Source organism: Megalops cyprinoides, chromosome 6 (assembly GCF_013368585.1).
Source record: "Megalops cyprinoides isolate fMegCyp1 chromosome 6, fMegCyp1.pri, whole genome shotgun sequence".
NCBI classification, from domain to species: Eukaryota; Metazoa; Chordata; class Actinopteri; order Elopiformes; family Megalopidae; genus Megalops; species Megalops cyprinoides.
The window spans coordinates 19,569,112-19,586,343 of record NC_050588.1 but is presented as its reverse complement, the minus strand read 5'-3'; the positions used below and the strand labels follow the sequence as shown (position 1 = coordinate 19,586,343).

Sequence of the window (17,232 nt, the reverse complement as noted above, 5' to 3'; positions counted from 1 at the left end):
AGCTCACATTATTCCTGTTAAGTGAACGTGCTGGATATCCACTGAGCCGGCTGCATAAGCCTCACCCGTCCTGCACCAGCTCCCACTACCTCACTACTACCCCCCCCCCCCCCCCCCCCCCCCCCCATCTCCTCATCTATCCGTTCTCTCCTCTCCCCCATCCCCTCATCTGCCCCCCTCCTCCTTTCCCCCAGTCCCCTCATCCGGCCACTCCCTCCCCTCCTCCCTCCCCTTTCATCTGGCCACTCCCTCCTCTGTCCCCCCCGTCGTCACCTCCCCCTCCCTCCTCTGCTCTCCTCTCCTCTCTCTGCTCCTCCTCCTCCTCCCTGCATTTCAGCCCACCTGACCTCCTTCAATCCAACGCTCGGCTTCAGACGGTCCAGGACGCATTGTGGTTACCAAGCGCCAACTGCAGTCTCTCCCTCTCTCCGTCTGCACCACCCCCCCACCGCCCTCCACCTCTCTCTCATTCACAGGCTGCCTTCTCCCCCTCTCTCTCTCTCTCTCTCTCTCTCTCTCTCTCTCTCGCTCTCTCTCTCTCGTTCGCGCTCTGCTTTCTCGCTCTCCTCCCGTTCTCGTGGCGGCAGGCTGCTGCCATTTGTCCTTGCTGGCTGTGCTGTAGCGTGTCCTTCTCCCACTGCCTCCGAGCAGCACTCCTCTGCTGTGAGAAATGACAGCTATCCTGGATCTAGCCCAGATTGGCGATGCTGAAACCGGGGTGGTGAGTTTAAAGGAGCCTTTATTCTAATGCTGTGCGCCAGACATCCTGGCACGCCTTGCCTCTCCAGCGTAAGGCTAATCTGGCTTTTTTTTCCCACTATGATGGTAACAGGGTGTGTGTGTGTGTGTGTGTGTGTGCTTATGTGAGAGAGAGACAGAGAGAGAGCATTTGAATGAGCGTGCGTGTGTGCATGCATGCATGCATTTGTGAGTGTGTATACGTGTGTATTCATGTTTGAGAGCATTTGTGTTTGTATGTATGGTTGTGTGTGGTTGTGAGAGTTCATGCATGCATGTGTGCATGCATGTCTGTGTCTGTCTGTCTGAGTGTGTGTGTGTGTGTGTGTGTGTGTGTGTGTGTGCATGCCCCTGTGCATATGTGTGTGTCAGCATATGTGTCTGTTTTTTTTTTTTTGTGTGTGCTTGTGTATATATATATGCATATGCATGTGTGTACATGTGCATTCATGTGTTTGCGTGTGTGTGCGTGTTCGTGCGTGTGTGTGTGTGTGTGTGTGTGTGAGGGATTGGGGCGGTGGTCACTCGGTCAGTCAGCATGTCCCTGTGGGACCGCGCTGCCTCTGTTTGTGAAAGACCTTTCAGGGAGGCCTCCGCATCCGTTACAGCAGAGGGATGCTGGCGGACAGGAGCAGACAGGCAGGCAGGGTCTGACGCTGATGGAGAATCGAGCAGCTGCCGTCCTCACAGCGCGGAGGAGGTCTCGCTGGTCATTAACCTCCGCCGTCAGGGGCGGGGGGCGAAGCTGTGGCCCTGAGCTGGCGGGGCGCGGGGGTGTCGGGAGCAGATGGGGGCAGGGGCGTGGGGGAGGTAATGAAGGCACGCGTATCATTACCGCTCTCCCTCCCTCTGCATAAGAGCACCTGGCCCGAGCGAGCCGTCTCATCTGCCTCTGTTGATTACAGACACCCTGCCACACCCACTCCCAGCTCCTCTCTCCCTGCACAGTTTTTTGGGGCTGCTTAAATGTGTATGAGGTGATGCAAATAGCAGCGGTTCCAGGGGCACCTTGTGTGATAGGCAAAGGGGGGGGGGGGGGGGGGGGGGGGGGGCATTGTAGCATTCCCTGTTTCGCGGCATTCGACCAGCCCCTGTACCCACTCCCTGGCCTTTCTTCCCCTGATGTGTCGAGCACCGAGGGTCCTCCCTCCTAGCATCACCACACCCTGGATCAGTCCCAGCTATTTTCTACAGAATGGCCACGTTTAGGATTAGGGTTGGGTTAGGTCATCCAAGATCAGTGCTTGGGTTCACTGTTCACGAGGAGTTAGGGGAGGATTTGGTGTCTTATAATGATGGACAGAAAGCCCCCCCCCTTGCTCTCTCTCTCTGTTTTTCTCTCTTCTCATCCTTGCCTCCTTTTGGTTTGGTTATTCGCACTCATACCTGTCTCCTCTTTCTTCTCCCTGTTCTTCCCTCCTTCTCTCCTTTTTCCTTTTCTCCTCCTTTTTCTCCTCTCCCTCTCTCTCTCTCTCCTCCCTCTCTTCTTCCACCCTCTCTTATCATCCTCTTTTAGCTGTAGGCAGCTATTTCCCATCAGTGTGTTTCAGTGTGATAAATGTGGCGCTCCTTCCTCTCCACTGTCCTTGAATCTCTCCTCTCCATACCTCCCCTGCACTCCCCAACGAACGCTCTCAGCTAATTGAATAAATGCTGTGTTTTTGCAGATAACAAAAATGCGTGTGTGACTCGGTCCTTTCTCGGTCATTCCGGTGTTCTGCGAAGGCTTTGTACGCAGACCCATTTTTTTGTCATCATCAAAAACAGCCGCTCTTGGTTTCCTATGTGACTGAAATGTTAAAGTGGAGGTGGTTGCACCTTGAAATGTCTGGATTCTCATGGCAGCTGAGTCTGCTGTGTATGTGTTGTGTGTGTGAGTGTTTTGTATGTATGGTGTCTGTGTGGTGCATATGTGCTGTGTTTGTGAGCTGTGTGTCTGTGCTGTGTTTTTTGAGCTGTGTGTCTGTACCGTATGTGATGCGCTGTAAGAAAGCTGCATGTGTCTCTCCTGTGCATATGTATTGTTTTTCTGTACTGTGAATATGAGCTGTGTCCATTCTGCGCGTATTTGGTGTTTGTGCTGTGATTGTGAAGCTGTGTGCACTGTTCCGTTTGCCCCTTTGCCCATTGCTAATGGGACAGTGTGCCTCTTATCCAGACACTGCGGCCACCAGTCCCCTGCTACGAAACAGTAACCTGAATGTCTCTGCCTGCTCCTCCACCCATTTCTGCATTATTGATGCTCAGCGAGCCCTTGAGCTCAGCACTTCCCCCTCCAAAAGAAATCTGCAGGGTGTGTGCGGCCGTCCTTGTGCTGTCACGCGAACGTCGAGGTGAAGGGGCAGGTGACACTCTCCTTCTGTCCGAAGGGACACTGTGGTGCATGTGACGAGTAGGAGACGGGGGCCGTCCAGGCGCTGATCTCGCATTCTTTTATTGCCCGTTGCATCACTTCCTGTCTGGGGTCACTGTGTTTTCTGTAGCAGCTAAGGTTAGTGACTCAGCAGTCCTCTCTCGCAGTCTCTTTGCTCAAACTGTACCCGGTGGTGCATATTTTATGTATAGAATGCCATGCTTCTAGGTGCCCTTCAGCTGCAGTGTCCACCTGGCTCTGCTTTTTGAAGCCTGAGGCTTTGTTTTCCTCTCTTTTTCAATGGGTGCTGTCTGTGACTCCATGAAGCTTAATTGGGGTTCATTTTTTGTGCTGGCGTATGAGGAGCACCAGTCATAGAGAAAGTACAATGCTGTCCTGTTTGCCGCTGTTGTGGAGGTGGGGGGGAAAGGAAACGTCCTCAAAGCCTGTTTGCAGCTCGACGCGGGCCAGGTGACGTTATCAACATGCTTTTGACTCTCTTTTTCCAAAGCCCTGGTGAATGTGTGTGTGTGTGTGTGTGTTTGTGTGTGTGTGCATGTGTGTGTGCATGTGTGTGTGCATGCGTGTGTGCGCACGCATGTGTGTGGGAAGGGTGTTGAGAGTGAAAGGTATTCCCCAGGTGGGGAGTCCCAGACGTGGGCGTCTTGTCTCTGAATCCCCAAACTCCCCACACCCCAGTGAGGCCGCCGCAGTGTCTCTCTCTCCCCACAGAGGTGTGCAGATGCCAGCCCTACGGGTGTTGGCGGCTGCTGGGCTTCCTCACTCGTCCCCATAGCAGCAGGCGCTGCTTAGATTTTCAAAATCCTGCTCACAGGCCTAAAAGGGGCATTGTCTTTTTTAAGGCTTTCCTTCCCACACAGAAGTGGTTTCCAAAAGCATACTATAGCTGTAAAGGTCAAACATCAAGGTCACACAGAGGCACAATCTTTCTTATTATAGAAGTGCTCCTTCTGTGAATATCTGTGCCTGTCCATTTTACGTTCTTTCATCTTCAAGCATTGGATGACCATGATGTTAGTTGTTCATTGCCTCTGTGCCAGTGAGCACTTAACACTGAATTTGTATGAATTTGAAATCTTTAATTGGGCTTTGATATATTTCCTCATATTAGTTTTACCTCATAATCTGTCCTTTTCATAGAGGGTGGCATCCACACACCCAGTAGAGTGATTGTCTCGTGTTGAATGTTTTCAGCCCAGTGGGATATTGTGATTCACAGTGCATCTTGTTATTTATCTAAATAAAGTGAGACCCACAGCTTGATAGGATAGGGTAATTTCCTGAGTGGGATTGTCTGAGTGAAATTGCATTGATAATTGCATCTCCAGGGTTAATAATGTAGTCACATTTCCTTCCAAAGTATCTGATTCAAGCACGGACTGTCTGTGTGAGTATGTGTGTGTGTGTATTTATGTGCGCAAATGTCTGTATGTGTTTGTCTGCATTTCTGCATGCTTGTCTTCATTTGTCTCTCTGTCTTCTCTGCAGAATGCTTGTCTGTGTGTCTCCCTGGTTTGTCTTTAGCTGCACCAGGGTCTGTCTGTCCGTCCATCTGTGGCCCGCCTCGCACTCACCATGTCTGTATGTGTGAAGAAGGCCAGGTTGATAGTGCAGTTCTGTACGTCACATTGAGGCTTCTGCTTGTAATGGGAATGTAAGGGCCAGAGGGCCACTGATCCTCTCTGGCTGTGCATGTGGCTTTAAGGCTTTTGCACAGTCATCCTCCAGGGCGTAATAAATTTGTCATAGCATAAAAGGCAAGGGCTCTCCTCTCCTCTCTCTTCCTCTTCTCGGAATCTATGGGTTGTTTCTCATTGTAAGGCCTGATGTGGCTCTAAAGGGACCTGCAAGGAGAGACTCCAAATCCTGAGTGGCCTGGACATGGAGGTCCTGGCTGGTTGTTGTGGTGATCAGAAAGAGAATGAACCCGACCAAATGCAGCCTTACCTTTGTTGTGTGTGTGTGTGTGTGCCTGTGTGTGCCTGTGTGTCTTTGTGTGCCTGTGTGTGTGTGTGTCTGTGTGTGCCTGTGTGTCTGTGTGTGCCTGTGTGTGTGTGTGTGCCTGTGTGTGTGTGTGTCTGTGTGTGTGTGTGTGTATGTGTGTGTGTGTGTGTGCATGCGAGAGAGAGAGAGTTGACTTTGTAAATGACGTTAATGCTGACTTGGGCAACAGTGTTGTGCTGTTTCTGCCCACAGATCATTAGATTATAGCGATGGACCCAGAGGATGCTCTCTGGACATCATGTACAAGGTGGCCTCTATGAGAGGAGGCCATGCGCTAATCCAGCGCCAACATCAGTGTCATTTCCTGCTGAAATGCACGGCTTTGCATTGCCGGTGACGTCAGTGCGTCCGCTCCTATGGCCTAATCACTGCGACTTGTGTGTGCTCTCATAATGATCAAAGAGAAATGGTTTCCTTTATGCTGGCCACATAACACCACTTGCCAGTGTCATGAAATGTTGGTCACAGCGAGTGATGTTGTGGTAACGCTAGTGTCATACTCTCCATGCTTACTAGGTCAGTATAGTAACCCCTCCCACTGTTGACTTGACTAACTGTGCGGTTTGGATGCTGCTTAAAGTAGTGGTTCATTTACATTAAAGACAGTGCAACATTCAGCACTCGTTTGTAGCTTTTAGGACATATAATTTTTGGATCCAACCCAAATTACTCTAATTTAATTTTAGAAGTTAATGGTGGGTACTGGACTTGGGGTCATTGATGCCTGTTAAAGCTGTTAGCATAGTCTCAACACAATTTCACTAAATGACAAAATATTAGATTGTTACCGCCACCTGAACTCTCAGACAGAACCAGACATGCAAAAACACTGTTTGTCAAATCTGTAAAATGTTTTTGGTATTCAAACATTTAGATGGACTGCAATTTGATTTGGCCTTTTTGTCAAAGCACACAAAAAAGCAGGGGGGTGAATTCCAATTGCATATTCAAGTCATTCGTCTTCAAATACCCCAGGGACCAGGAGCATGGAATACTGTATATAGGATTGGGATTAAGATATGTTGTAAAGTGAGCTCTCTACACCTGCCTCCTCAGAATTGTCAGTGACAGCATGTCAGTCCAGTGGCAGTGTCCAGACCTTGACCCGCCTGCTCTCGTCTCTGATTTGCCGTAGGAGCATGACATCGAGACACCCCATGGCGTGCTCCATGTGACCATGAGGGGGATCCCGAAGGGCAACCGGCCGGTCATCCTCACTTACCATGACATCGGCCTCAACCGTAAGTCCCCGCCCTCCCCATCTCCAGTATTCACACTGACCTCTGACCTACTTACCATTTCAAAAAAGCCAACATGTAGCAGTTTAGCATTTCCTTCCACCCCTTTAATGTGCAAAGAAACTGCTTGAGGTATTGTTTTTAATGGCAGGCGGCTCATAGCTTGATTTGAGTACTGGAGATACAGTTTGGATGAGTCTCGGTGATGTGGAAAGTCTGTGTCTGACTCTCTTCCCATCCATCCATGTGCAGATAAGTCCTGCTTCAACACGCTGTTCAACTTTGAGGACATGCAGGAGATCACGCAGCACTTTGCTGTGGTCCACGTTGATGCCCCTGGCCAGCAGGAGGGCGCGCCGCCTTTCCCTACAGGGTAAGAGAGTCCCCTGTTCACCTTCAGCTTCTGGGACCTCAGAGCCTGCTTTGGCCAATAGGGTTTTAACCTATGAAACGACAGGTTAAATTACACTACGAAGGATGACTTTCTCATTCTGTTATACGTTTGCTGGATAACACTGATGTTCTTTCAAGCAATGTTCAGAAGGACCAGACAAAGTATAATGACCCAGCAGGTCACAAATAACCTTAACAACAGGCATTGTTGTTTGCACATTGGACTTGAAGGTTTACTATAAAACCTAATACTTGGTTAGAGCTAGAACTTTTTTAAAATCAGGAAACCCTGAGGTTAACAACTTCTATTTAATTTCAGAACAGCACTCTGTGCTCTTTAAACACTGTAAGTGTGTATTTTTGTGTCTCACTTTCTCCCTGTTTGTGTGTGTGTGTGTACATTTTTGTGTATGTATGTGTACATATGCACATGTCTTTGTGTGTGCATTTGTTTCTGTATTTGTGTGTGTGTGTGTGTGTGTGCTGCGTAGGTACCAGTACCCCACCATGGATGAGCTGGCTGAGATGCTCCCCTCTGTCCTCACCCATCTGAAGTAAGTGTCACCCTGGCCTGTCTCTCTGCAGTGTCCTTGCATCTGGCTCCTCTCAATGCGCCCTGACTGTTGTGGTGTGTGGCCCGGCCTTGGCTGTCTCCACTGCAGCCTTGTGTTTTTGGTACAGTAAACCATTCCTGGCCCCTGCCATTCAACAGCAGAGACATATCCAGGCCTTGGATTGCTGTATGTCTCATTTGTTTTACTTTGACTTGGTTGTTGACCAATGCAGTAGAGCACAGTGCTCCCCTTGCACTCTGATAGTGCTGTGCATTGGTTTACTTATGCACTGTTGTGCCATATTTATAAATCAGAAATGACATACAGTGTCCAATTCCCCTTTGTGAGAATCGACTGCGTAATAGAAAAGCGATTCCTGTAAGGAGAGTCCACCCAGTGATGGGAATGGCTATAAAAAGGAAAACTCATCTCTCCTGCTATTCCATTAGAGATTGTCATAGACTATTGTCTGCAGAGGAACGGCTGTAATGCGGTCTGCTAATTACACATCAAGACTATGTTCTAACAACAGAGTACTGTAGTTTCACGTGTAGAGCAGTAACGTAAATCACAGTCCTACAGACATCCCATAGGCTAACGTTTTGTATTGTCTAACATTACGTTTGCGTTACAGCACAAGAAGCCGTGTTGTCACATTTTTGAGTGCATTCCAGTTTAGAAGTCCCGTTGGCTAATATTTTGTTTTGTCATAGTCCAGGACAAGTACTATTGGCTGTGTGTTGTCTCATGCAGGGTGACCAGTGTGATTGGGATTGGAGTGGGAGCTGGGGCCTATATCCTGACCAGATTCGCAGTAAGTCCCCCCAACTTTGAGCTGTTTAACTGTGTCCCTCACACGTGGCTCACCCGCTGCCATCTGCACATTTTACACAGTGTCATGGGGCTAAATGAGGTTCATCGCCACGAGCATCAGAACAGACAGTCCACCGCTATACCGCCCCCAGGGCTTAATAATAGAGAGTCTCTGTGGTCATTAATCCCAGGGAAGGGTTATTCAGCAGCCAGTCACAGCTTGTCCCAGCACATCGGTGTCTCTGTAATCTGTCTATAAAAAGATGAGAGGATGTGCTATCGATCGTCTCCGAGAACACCACCATAGAGTCTGAGCGCGCCTGAACGCTGCCCTGTTTTCAGGGCTGTCTCTTCTCGTGATTCGATCAGGTGACTCAGAGCTCACGGAGAGATGGTGTCTGTCTCCGTGCTGCCACAGGATAGAGGAGAGGGGAGAGGCTTCTGAAGGAGGGGGAGCGGGGGGGGGGGGGCGTCTCCCATAGGCCCGGGCCTCATTGTCTTTTAATCAGTATCTAATTCTAGAATAACTGCGTTTCCACTGGATGGGAACTTCATGTGCAGCGACATTGACATTGAAGGCCAGCATGTTGCGCAAGACTGAAAGCACTGTCAGATCACCAATAATGAAAAGACTAGCATTGAATGCGAGTGATAAAGTACTGTGCACTTCAGTCAGGAGATGTAAAGCGGTGGGGACAATGAGAGAAAGAGGACTGTTTTTGTATAAACACACAGTGACCAAGTCTACATCCTGTGGGAGTAAAACACGCTTGTCTGAAGGTTGCCTGGTTTCGAAAATGTTTTGTTTTCTTGATTGTTTCTTTCTTTGTCAGGCAGGCTTATCCAGAGCAGCGCTGCACCTATCTCTCATTGTATCTATTATGCGTGCAGTCGAGGCAGTTGCAGTGAAACGGCATGCTCCATAGATAATCTGCCCATCTCCTCTGTGTGCAGCTGAATAACTCGGGCCTGGTGGAGGGGCTGGTTCTGATCAATGTCGACCCGTGTGCCGAGGGCTGGATGGACTGGGCCGCCTCCAAGGTGAGTCGTCTCCACGGGAGACGCATCCCTGTGCCCATCCGGGCGGAAACATTACAGGTGTCAACGTACAGGCCTGAGAGAGGAAACACACTGGAGCATTGCTTTTTTTTTTTTTTGGTTGTCGCGTAAAAAAGAAAAGCCTTTTGTCGGTATTAGATATCTTGTTCTCTCCACTGAAAGTGGTCTGTGCTCTGTTCTTTTTACACAGCTGTCTGGATGGACCAGTAACCTGGTGGACATAGTTATGGCTCACCACTTCAGCACGGTCAGTCCCAGCACTCTGCTTTATCTCTGAGTGGAGTGTGTTTAATACAAAGCCTGCTAGATTACACTGCCCCCTACTTTGCAGAGCATGTTCAGCATAGAACCCTCTACATTACATTGTGTATTTGGTAGATGCCCTTATCCTGAACTTGAATAGCTCACATTTGAAAGATTACTTGGATATTTACTGAAGCAATTCGGGTTAAGTGCCTTACTCACAGCAGTCCTGCTTTGTCCAGCTTCTGTCCTGCCTTGGATTCAAACATGCATTTAGTAAAGTGCTGATTTTTTGATTAACAATAATGAAAATAAAAATGTTGAGATAATCCTTTCACTCCAGCTAACCTCATTCAGTGATGAAAAGAACCATCATTTGGGTAGCATTAGTCCTCGGTTAAACGTACATTGGAGTAGCAGAGGGTGTCAGGCTGTCTTCATCTTTTTATTTGTTTAATACCTATTAAATTCCCATTAGGTCAGAGATCTGAATTTAGATTCAAATTACACATTGAAGTGCAATGTCACAGTCTGTGTTGCAGTGTCTCACCCTGTCATCACCCGCTATTCATTCTCCCAGAATGAGCTGACAGAAAACCAGGAGCTGATCCAGACTTACCGGCTGCACATTGCCCAGGACATCAACCAGGACAACCTAGGCCTCTTCTGCGCCTCCTACAGCGGGTACGAGGTGGTCCTATAATCGGCTAATTGATGTTCGGTTGGTTGGTTTCTTGCTGCGCGAGCATGTAAATTGATCCGGCTGTGTTTTGTTTGCCAGCCGTCGCGACCTGGAGATCGAGAGGCCTGTCCCAGGTTTGAATGAGGACACAGTGAACACACTGACGTGAGTTTGACCTGGTGCAGATTCCCCTCAGTGGTCCATTCTGCGCTGGATGATCATGTCTGCCAAATGACTGAATGTAAATGGAAATGTACATGAGCCATTGGCTTCTCTGTGCGCTGTTTGACTGTCTTCCCTCCCCCTGTAGGTGCCCAGCTCTGCTGGTGGTTGGAGACACGTCCCCGGCTGTCGAGGCTGTGGTAGGTGTTTGCCCTTACAGCTCCTCTGATCTTCATTGTACCTGTTCCTGTCCAAATATAGAACATAAAATCACCATTATAGACATTCTGTTATTGCCACGGAAACACCGGGAAAATGGAATCGCATGGGAACTCAATGTCATCTCATAATGACCACAAGCGAAAATCACCAGGAAAGCAGTCCGAGTTCCACTTCCATCAGAGTGCTGTTGCAAAGCCTGAATCTTGATGTAGTGTCTCTGAGGCCCTAAACCGCTGCTTGTTCAGAGAAGTGTTCACTCCTAATTCTTTTTTCTGTACAGGTGGAGTGTAACTCCAGGTTAAATCCATCGAAAACAACACTGCTGAAGGTGAGGGCGTTTTTCCACTTAAAGATGTTTCACAAAGCATATTATTATTTCATTTTTAGGAGTTAAATTCATTTGCTGTAAATGTAAATATAAGGTGCTGAAGTGATTTGTGATCCGATATTGTGTGAAGTCTTATCTGATAACACTCAGTATTAAACATGACTTGAGGCTTTAGTTAAATGTTTTGTCAGCTTCCATCAGATAACATATAGCTTTCAGCGAACACGCATTATCGTAGTCAAGCCCGTGGAGCCGTGGGTGATCTGCTGCCAACTGAAGGCCGGCGTTTGTGTTTCTCCCCCTGCAGATGGCTGACTGTGGCGGCTTGCCTCAGGTTGTCCAAGTGAGTAACGTCTCTTAATGTGATGATGCCACCGTGTCAGGGGGCGGTTTTAGTGTGGATGATTGTGGTAATGAGACATCTGAGATATGTGTTTGTACAGAGGAATGGAGGGATTCCATAAAGCAGGCAGCCGGATTTTAGAGATCAGTGCATTAGCACTAGCATTAACATTGCTATTTTCATTTATCGGTCCTGATCGTGATATCTGTGTTTTTCATTAGTGTTATGAATAACACGCCAAATGCAACCGTGGTGGATTAGACTGCAGCCAATGTTCCCATTCCTGTTAAGAGTTATGACTGATATTAGAATAGTATTACAGTTATTAGTTTAGCAATGCTGTTATGGATCGGTTGAAGTGCAGGTCCGAGTGCTTCTCCTGTGGGTGTTCATTTCCTGACTAATGGCTCCGCTGGCTGACAGAGAGCCCTGCAGTGGCTGCATTCTGCAGGAAGGCTGAGCTGTTAGCAGATGGCACTATGGCAGCACATCTCAGCGAGGGATTTGGAGAGTACCTGCAATGCTGTAAGTCAGAATAACTGTGTCTCTCCCACAGCCTGGGAAGCTCGCCGAAGCCTTCAAGTACTTTGTCCAGGGCATGGGTTACAGTGAGTACAGACCTCTCTCTCTCTCGCATTCCCCTCACACAGCATTCCTGAATGTCACAGACACTCTACAGTAATGTTGCATTGATCTTGGTGTTGGGGTCAATCGATTTTTTACGCTGTCTCTATGTAATAAGTCAAAGTGTTTGTTTTGTTTTTTGTTTTGTTGTTTTCTTCTTGGAGTGTCCCATCTTTAGAGGTCACTATGTGCTAGATACTTTATAACATATACAGGAGATATACACATATACGTCAGATACAGAGAGGAAAAAACTATACTAAAACTCCAAAATTTGCTAAGACAGACTTATAGACCCCCCCTCCTGTAAGCCCTACCCCCCTCCCCCTGTCCCCCTTATAGCCTTGGGGTAGTCCCACATCTGTTTGTGAAGCTGCTATAAGGTTCACACATGCAGCTGTGGTTATTTCAGCTGGAAAAGGCCTTTTGAAATTATCCCTCAAGCCAACTAATGTCTCTTCATCCAATATTCAAAAGGGAATATTTCACATCCTGAGCAGCCTAAGCCTAGGGCTAAAGCACATTATTGATCCACTGCCTTAGCCAATCATGCCATTTAGACCCAGCCTGATGGAAATACCCCTGAAATTGTGAAGTCATGTTTCAGGGCAGTTACTGACGGTTTTAGTGAAGGATTTTGGAACTTTTTGAAGAACCATGTTGATAATGCAATGATGGTTGTGTCTTGGTCAGTATCTGTGCCTCTGCACTGAGCTTGCTGAGGTTTGAGTTTCACTTGAAGTGAAATAACAGCAGCTAATGAAGAAGGGGTGTTTTTAAGGTCTTTTCTGCATATCTTTGCCAGCCCATTGGGCACCATGTAGGCATGATGACGTCTTTGTCTTTGTGATGCCAGTCATAGAAGACAGGAACTACAGTTGTACTCAGCTAACCCTATTTCCTGTCTTGTTTGCAGTGTTGCATACCAGCAGTAAGTAACTGTGTGCCAGAGAGTGTTCTGTTGTTGCATGAACTGCAGCTAGCCATGGTGAAGTCCAAAGGCTTCCTGTTTGACCCTTCTTTGAGTATAGTCCTCTTTTTTGTTTCCATGTGAATTTTGAATGAGTTTAAGTTGCAGTGTCCCCTACAATAATGAATTATGTCACTCTCTGTCTTTTTGGAATTCAAATGTTTAATTAGCGTAACATAAAAAGTAGATATTGCTAAAGTATAAACAACAAGCAAGGAAATTCAGAAAACGAAATCAGCCGCACATATTTTGACACACAATACCTCTCTTTTATTATCATTTATCATTTATCATTTTATTACCCCTCTGCATCTTATCATCAGTTGTGGTTGAGCTCATACAGAGCTCACCTTCCCCTTACAAGAACAATGCTCTAAGGTGCTCGGTGTGAACTTACTCCATATGAGGCACTGCATCTCTAAGCCATGTCAGGTATATCTCTGTCCTTTAGTGATGCAAAGTCTTTGATTTCACTTTTCTGGATGGAGAAAAATGTTTATATTTCCACATATAAACATGAAGGTAAAAACTGTGCAGGACAAGCCCAGTGGTTGCCTCCTGTTTAACCAAGAGGTATATGAGGTATATATTTTGTGTGTCTCAACCACACCTTTCCTGTTTAAGTTTCTCACGTCTATAGCAATAAAGAGGACAGACAGCTTGTTGGTTCTAGTGTTCAGACATGTACCTAGAGTAAGCACAGACTGTGGTCTGAAATGAAGGGTTAGAATGAAGGCATGAGGGGGAATTCTCTGAATGATACCATCACCGGTTTCTTTAAACTTTTGTTGCTTTGATTCAGAACAAGAGGTTTCATTTCACTGGTAATTTTGTATTTGTTCTTTTTTTTTTGTTACTTTTCTTTGTTCTCCTGTAATGCTGTGTGGCTCTTACTGGCTGTTCATTGTAGTGGATCATGGAGATAAAAAAATCTTAAAGTTAAGTACTCCTTAGCGGGCTAGCCTTTCAAGGTTGCTATTATTTGTATGACGCAACAGTCCTTCACAAGGTCATTCAGTGTGTGTGTGTGTGTGTGTGTATGTATGTATACATATATATTAGGTATATTTAGAGTGGGTCTGGGGTAAGTGCCTATATACTGGGTATGTTTCAGGAGAAAAAGAAGAGCAGTAGATAGTGAGGTGTTTAGGGGTGCTTTTCTCAGTGTCTTCACACTGTTAATTTGCACATCCCCCCCAGTTATCCTCATCCTTCTTACTTTTCAGCTCAGTCATAATGGATTTCTTTTAGTGCATTTTTACAAATAAATTGTTACAAAGCACTGGACAGAGTGCATTTTCAAACTGGAAAATCCAAGAGCTCATTGGGGGGAAAAAGCAGAGAAAATTATTCCCTGACCCCAATAAATGTCAGTTCAGAGAGCTGTGGAAAGCCATGAAGAAGCCCCACCGTGTCATTATGGCTGTGGTAGATGTGACTGCTTTCACAGTCCTTATGGACGTCTCTCTCCTCTCCCGGTGTGGGGGTGCCTTAGGCCTCCCATGGCACACCAGTGGTGCTCGCTGTGGTTTAATCCCACAGGGGGATCATGATGATTAAAGGCTCTCTTTGCTGTGAAGTCACTATAAACACCTCAGTGGGGTGTTGGGTCAGAGCTCGTTATGAGCCCCATCCTTTTGTTGGGACACCAGGGGATGACTTTAGAACTACCTGGAATAACGATGATGATTAAACATAAGGCTGATGATAGCAGGGTTGACAGAGTCTATGAAAAGGCTTTCTCTTGTTTCTCTCAATGCCCACACTGCCATATCCTAGTTTCAGAAGCTACTTGTGCCTCAGATGCTTGGATTTATATTTCCTCTTCCATGGGGAGAGTTTTTTCAGTTTTGTGAATGTGAAATTTGCTTTGTGTCAGCCGTGCTTGGGCAGGTTGTGTGGTGGATGGGGAGATTGGAGGTTCAGATCCTGTGTGGGACGCTGCTGCTGTTGTACACCTGAAGAAGGTGCTTATATAGCTCAGTATGCTTAAGTGAATATGGGCACTGTGTTTTCCTATGGATAACAGGGGAAGCCAAATGATGTAATGTGGTGCATCTGCTTGCAGAGGATTTAGGGATGAGCACATTTGGCATTGGGCTGAGGGCCCAAAGATGGAATGTCCTCTCTGTTGATTCTGAACTTTTGAAGTCACACATGGGAAGAGGAATAAATGGCTGGGGTGACACAGAAGAATTCTGGGATTTGCTTTTTTTAATCAATACTACACAGGTGTAGAATATATTCAAAAATCTGTATAGTGTTTGGATCAACTGATACAGCAGGCTCAATGAATAGGTTGAGCCACCCAGATGGCGTGAAGATTTGTGAACAAGAATTGGATCTGCGTAGCACGGTGCCCCTCAACTCGCAAAAAAAAAACTCCTTTCCCTCAGCCCCCGGTAAGGCAGGTGGGCAGAGCTCAGGGCTCCTCTCAGCAGAGCCCTGGGGGTTTCCTTACACTGCCACTCCACCCCCAGCGACTGACTCATCCCTGAATTCAATAATTTTTTGTATCAGTTTCTCAAGTTCACCACTTACTCAGAAACCTTCTTCATTAATTTGTGGGCGAGACTCATGGAAAATGATCGAATCCAGGGGTCAGTCTCACGAGACAAGATGCCTCCCACACGGATATTCACTGCTGGATCAGTGCATAAGTGAATAAGAAAGAGTCCAAAACCTCCAGCTGTTTATGTCCACTCAGAGTTGATATTTCTACTTCTTATCCTTGGGCTGCTGGAAGTGTCTTTGCCTTGTCAGAAGGATACATTTCAGTATGGTATCAGTGGGGAAACAGGAATGGTCAGGTCAAGGTTTTGTTATATGTACAGTACATTTACATTTACATTTATTTATTTAGCAGACGCTTTTATCCAAAGCGTCGTACAAAAGTGCATACAGTAAGTATTAGCGACAGTACGGGGACAGGATGTGTACAGTTCCACAATGAGACAGTTCTCAGCTGAGAGCAAGGTCTGTTTGAGGACACAGTACTATCTAATTTATCTAATTTATCTGTTTATCTAATTTATCTAATTTATACAGTAAAAGTGTATATGAATAAATAACTGACTCTAGCTCTGATGAAGGTTAGTTTTTGGCTGTGTTCCAAATCAGTTGAATCAGTTTTATGCAGTGTGCATAAAAATATCCACATTTTTGGCCACCATATTAAGAATGGTCCCACAACTCAACTACCCAAGAGCAAGTAAGCATCCAACTTCCAAGAGTGTGTGTTCTTGGGGGGACTGAAAAAATATGTACAATTATCTACAATTCTACACATCCTAGCGCTTATAATATACCTGTTCAAATTCACATGAAGAAGGAGATAAGAGGATTTTGTGTACAAGTCTGAGTGTTCAGCAAGTACATTTTTCTCAACACACTTAAATTTACTAGAGTACTACTAGAATATTTATTATATAGCATTACTAGAATATTTGATGACCTCTTGAATACAGTGGAAGGTTCACATAATGTACCTAATATATACATAAGGCCAAAGGTCATGGTAAGGTGATGACACATAATGAATACCACATTGAAACATTGTTGTGCATTAGTACGGTAGTAAATGTGGGAGTTCATATTACCAAGTATGCAAGTACATAGAATGCAGGCGTGTGATTTGGAACACAGCCTCTCTTTCTAATACAAGTCGATGACCTAAACATATCTCCGTGTCTTTCCATATCTTCCCTTACCTCCTTCCTTTTCCCTGTCTTCCTGTCCCACCGTCAATGCAATCAGTCCCCTATGTTCAGCTCAGCCATCTGAACAATGAATCAGGTACCAGGAACGAACACTACTGCCCCCAGTGGCATCAGCCTATCATTACATGAAGCACTGTGCCACCCACATGTATGCCTGGTGCTGGCTACTGCCTTCCATTTAGTGATTATTTGATTTTTCCGTTAAGAATGTCAAAGCATGATCTGTACTCGCAATGATTTCGATTTTTGTTTTGTCTGTTTTGTTAAATGTGTTTATGTGCAGGGAGTGTGCATGTGTGTTTTTGTTCTTTGTGATTTTCATCTTGGGTTTGTTGCCATGGTGTTCAGTGTGTTTTTGTTTCTGCTCAAGGTCTCTCTCTCTCTCCTTACATGCACGCTGCCTTAGCCACATTAGACATTCTCATTTGCACATTTTTCTAGAATGAAATGAGAAGGTCATTTCTTTTGGGAGAATAACGATCTTACTGGTAATGCAGAACAGTACTTTTCAGACTTTGCCTAACTTCCTCCCTACCTGAATAGCCAAAGTGAAAAATGCTCTTAAATTATTAATGTACACCCATATATGAGCTGCAAACAGCATGTATTAAATAAAAAAATAATAATAATAAGGCTGCGCATTCTTTGCTTTTTGCTTCTTTGGTGCAAAAGCACCTTTTAATGTATAATTCTAACAATTTATGGCGCCAAAAGGATAGAAAATTTATGATAGAAAATGTTCAAATGATTACATAAAATGAACAGA

General features: G+C 46.0%; 1 protein-coding gene across 4 annotated transcripts in view; it reads left to right on the top strand.

The window, feature by feature from the left end:
• Window positions 1-17,232, top strand: part of LOC118778754 (protein NDRG3-like) — a 42,083-nt gene that overhangs the window by 23,908 nt on the left and 943 nt on the right. For 2 of the 4 annotated variants that reach the window (XM_036530442.1, XM_036530443.1), the window contains 13 exons: window positions 6,252-6,357; window positions 6,607-6,727; window positions 7,239-7,301; window positions 8,055-8,115; window positions 9,069-9,155; window positions 9,364-9,420; window positions 9,997-10,100; window positions 10,198-10,263; window positions 10,409-10,460; window positions 10,763-10,810; window positions 11,118-11,153; window positions 11,710-11,761; window positions 16,504-16,542. In XM_036530442.1, the coding sequence (XP_036386335.1) occupies window positions 6,252-6,357; window positions 6,607-6,727; window positions 7,239-7,301; window positions 8,055-8,115; window positions 9,069-9,155; window positions 9,364-9,420; window positions 9,997-10,100; window positions 10,198-10,263; window positions 10,409-10,460; window positions 10,763-10,810; window positions 11,118-11,153; window positions 11,710-11,761; window positions 16,504-16,542 (892 nt within the window). Of the gene's footprint in view, window positions 1-533; window positions 722-6,251; window positions 6,358-6,606; window positions 6,728-7,238; window positions 7,302-8,054; window positions 8,116-9,068; window positions 9,156-9,363; window positions 9,421-9,996; window positions 10,101-10,197; window positions 10,264-10,408; window positions 10,461-10,762; window positions 10,811-11,117; window positions 11,154-11,709; window positions 11,762-16,503; window positions 16,543-17,232 lie in introns of those variants that run through there. The other 2 variants (XM_036530445.1, XM_036530444.1) reach the window with 2 other exon arrangements.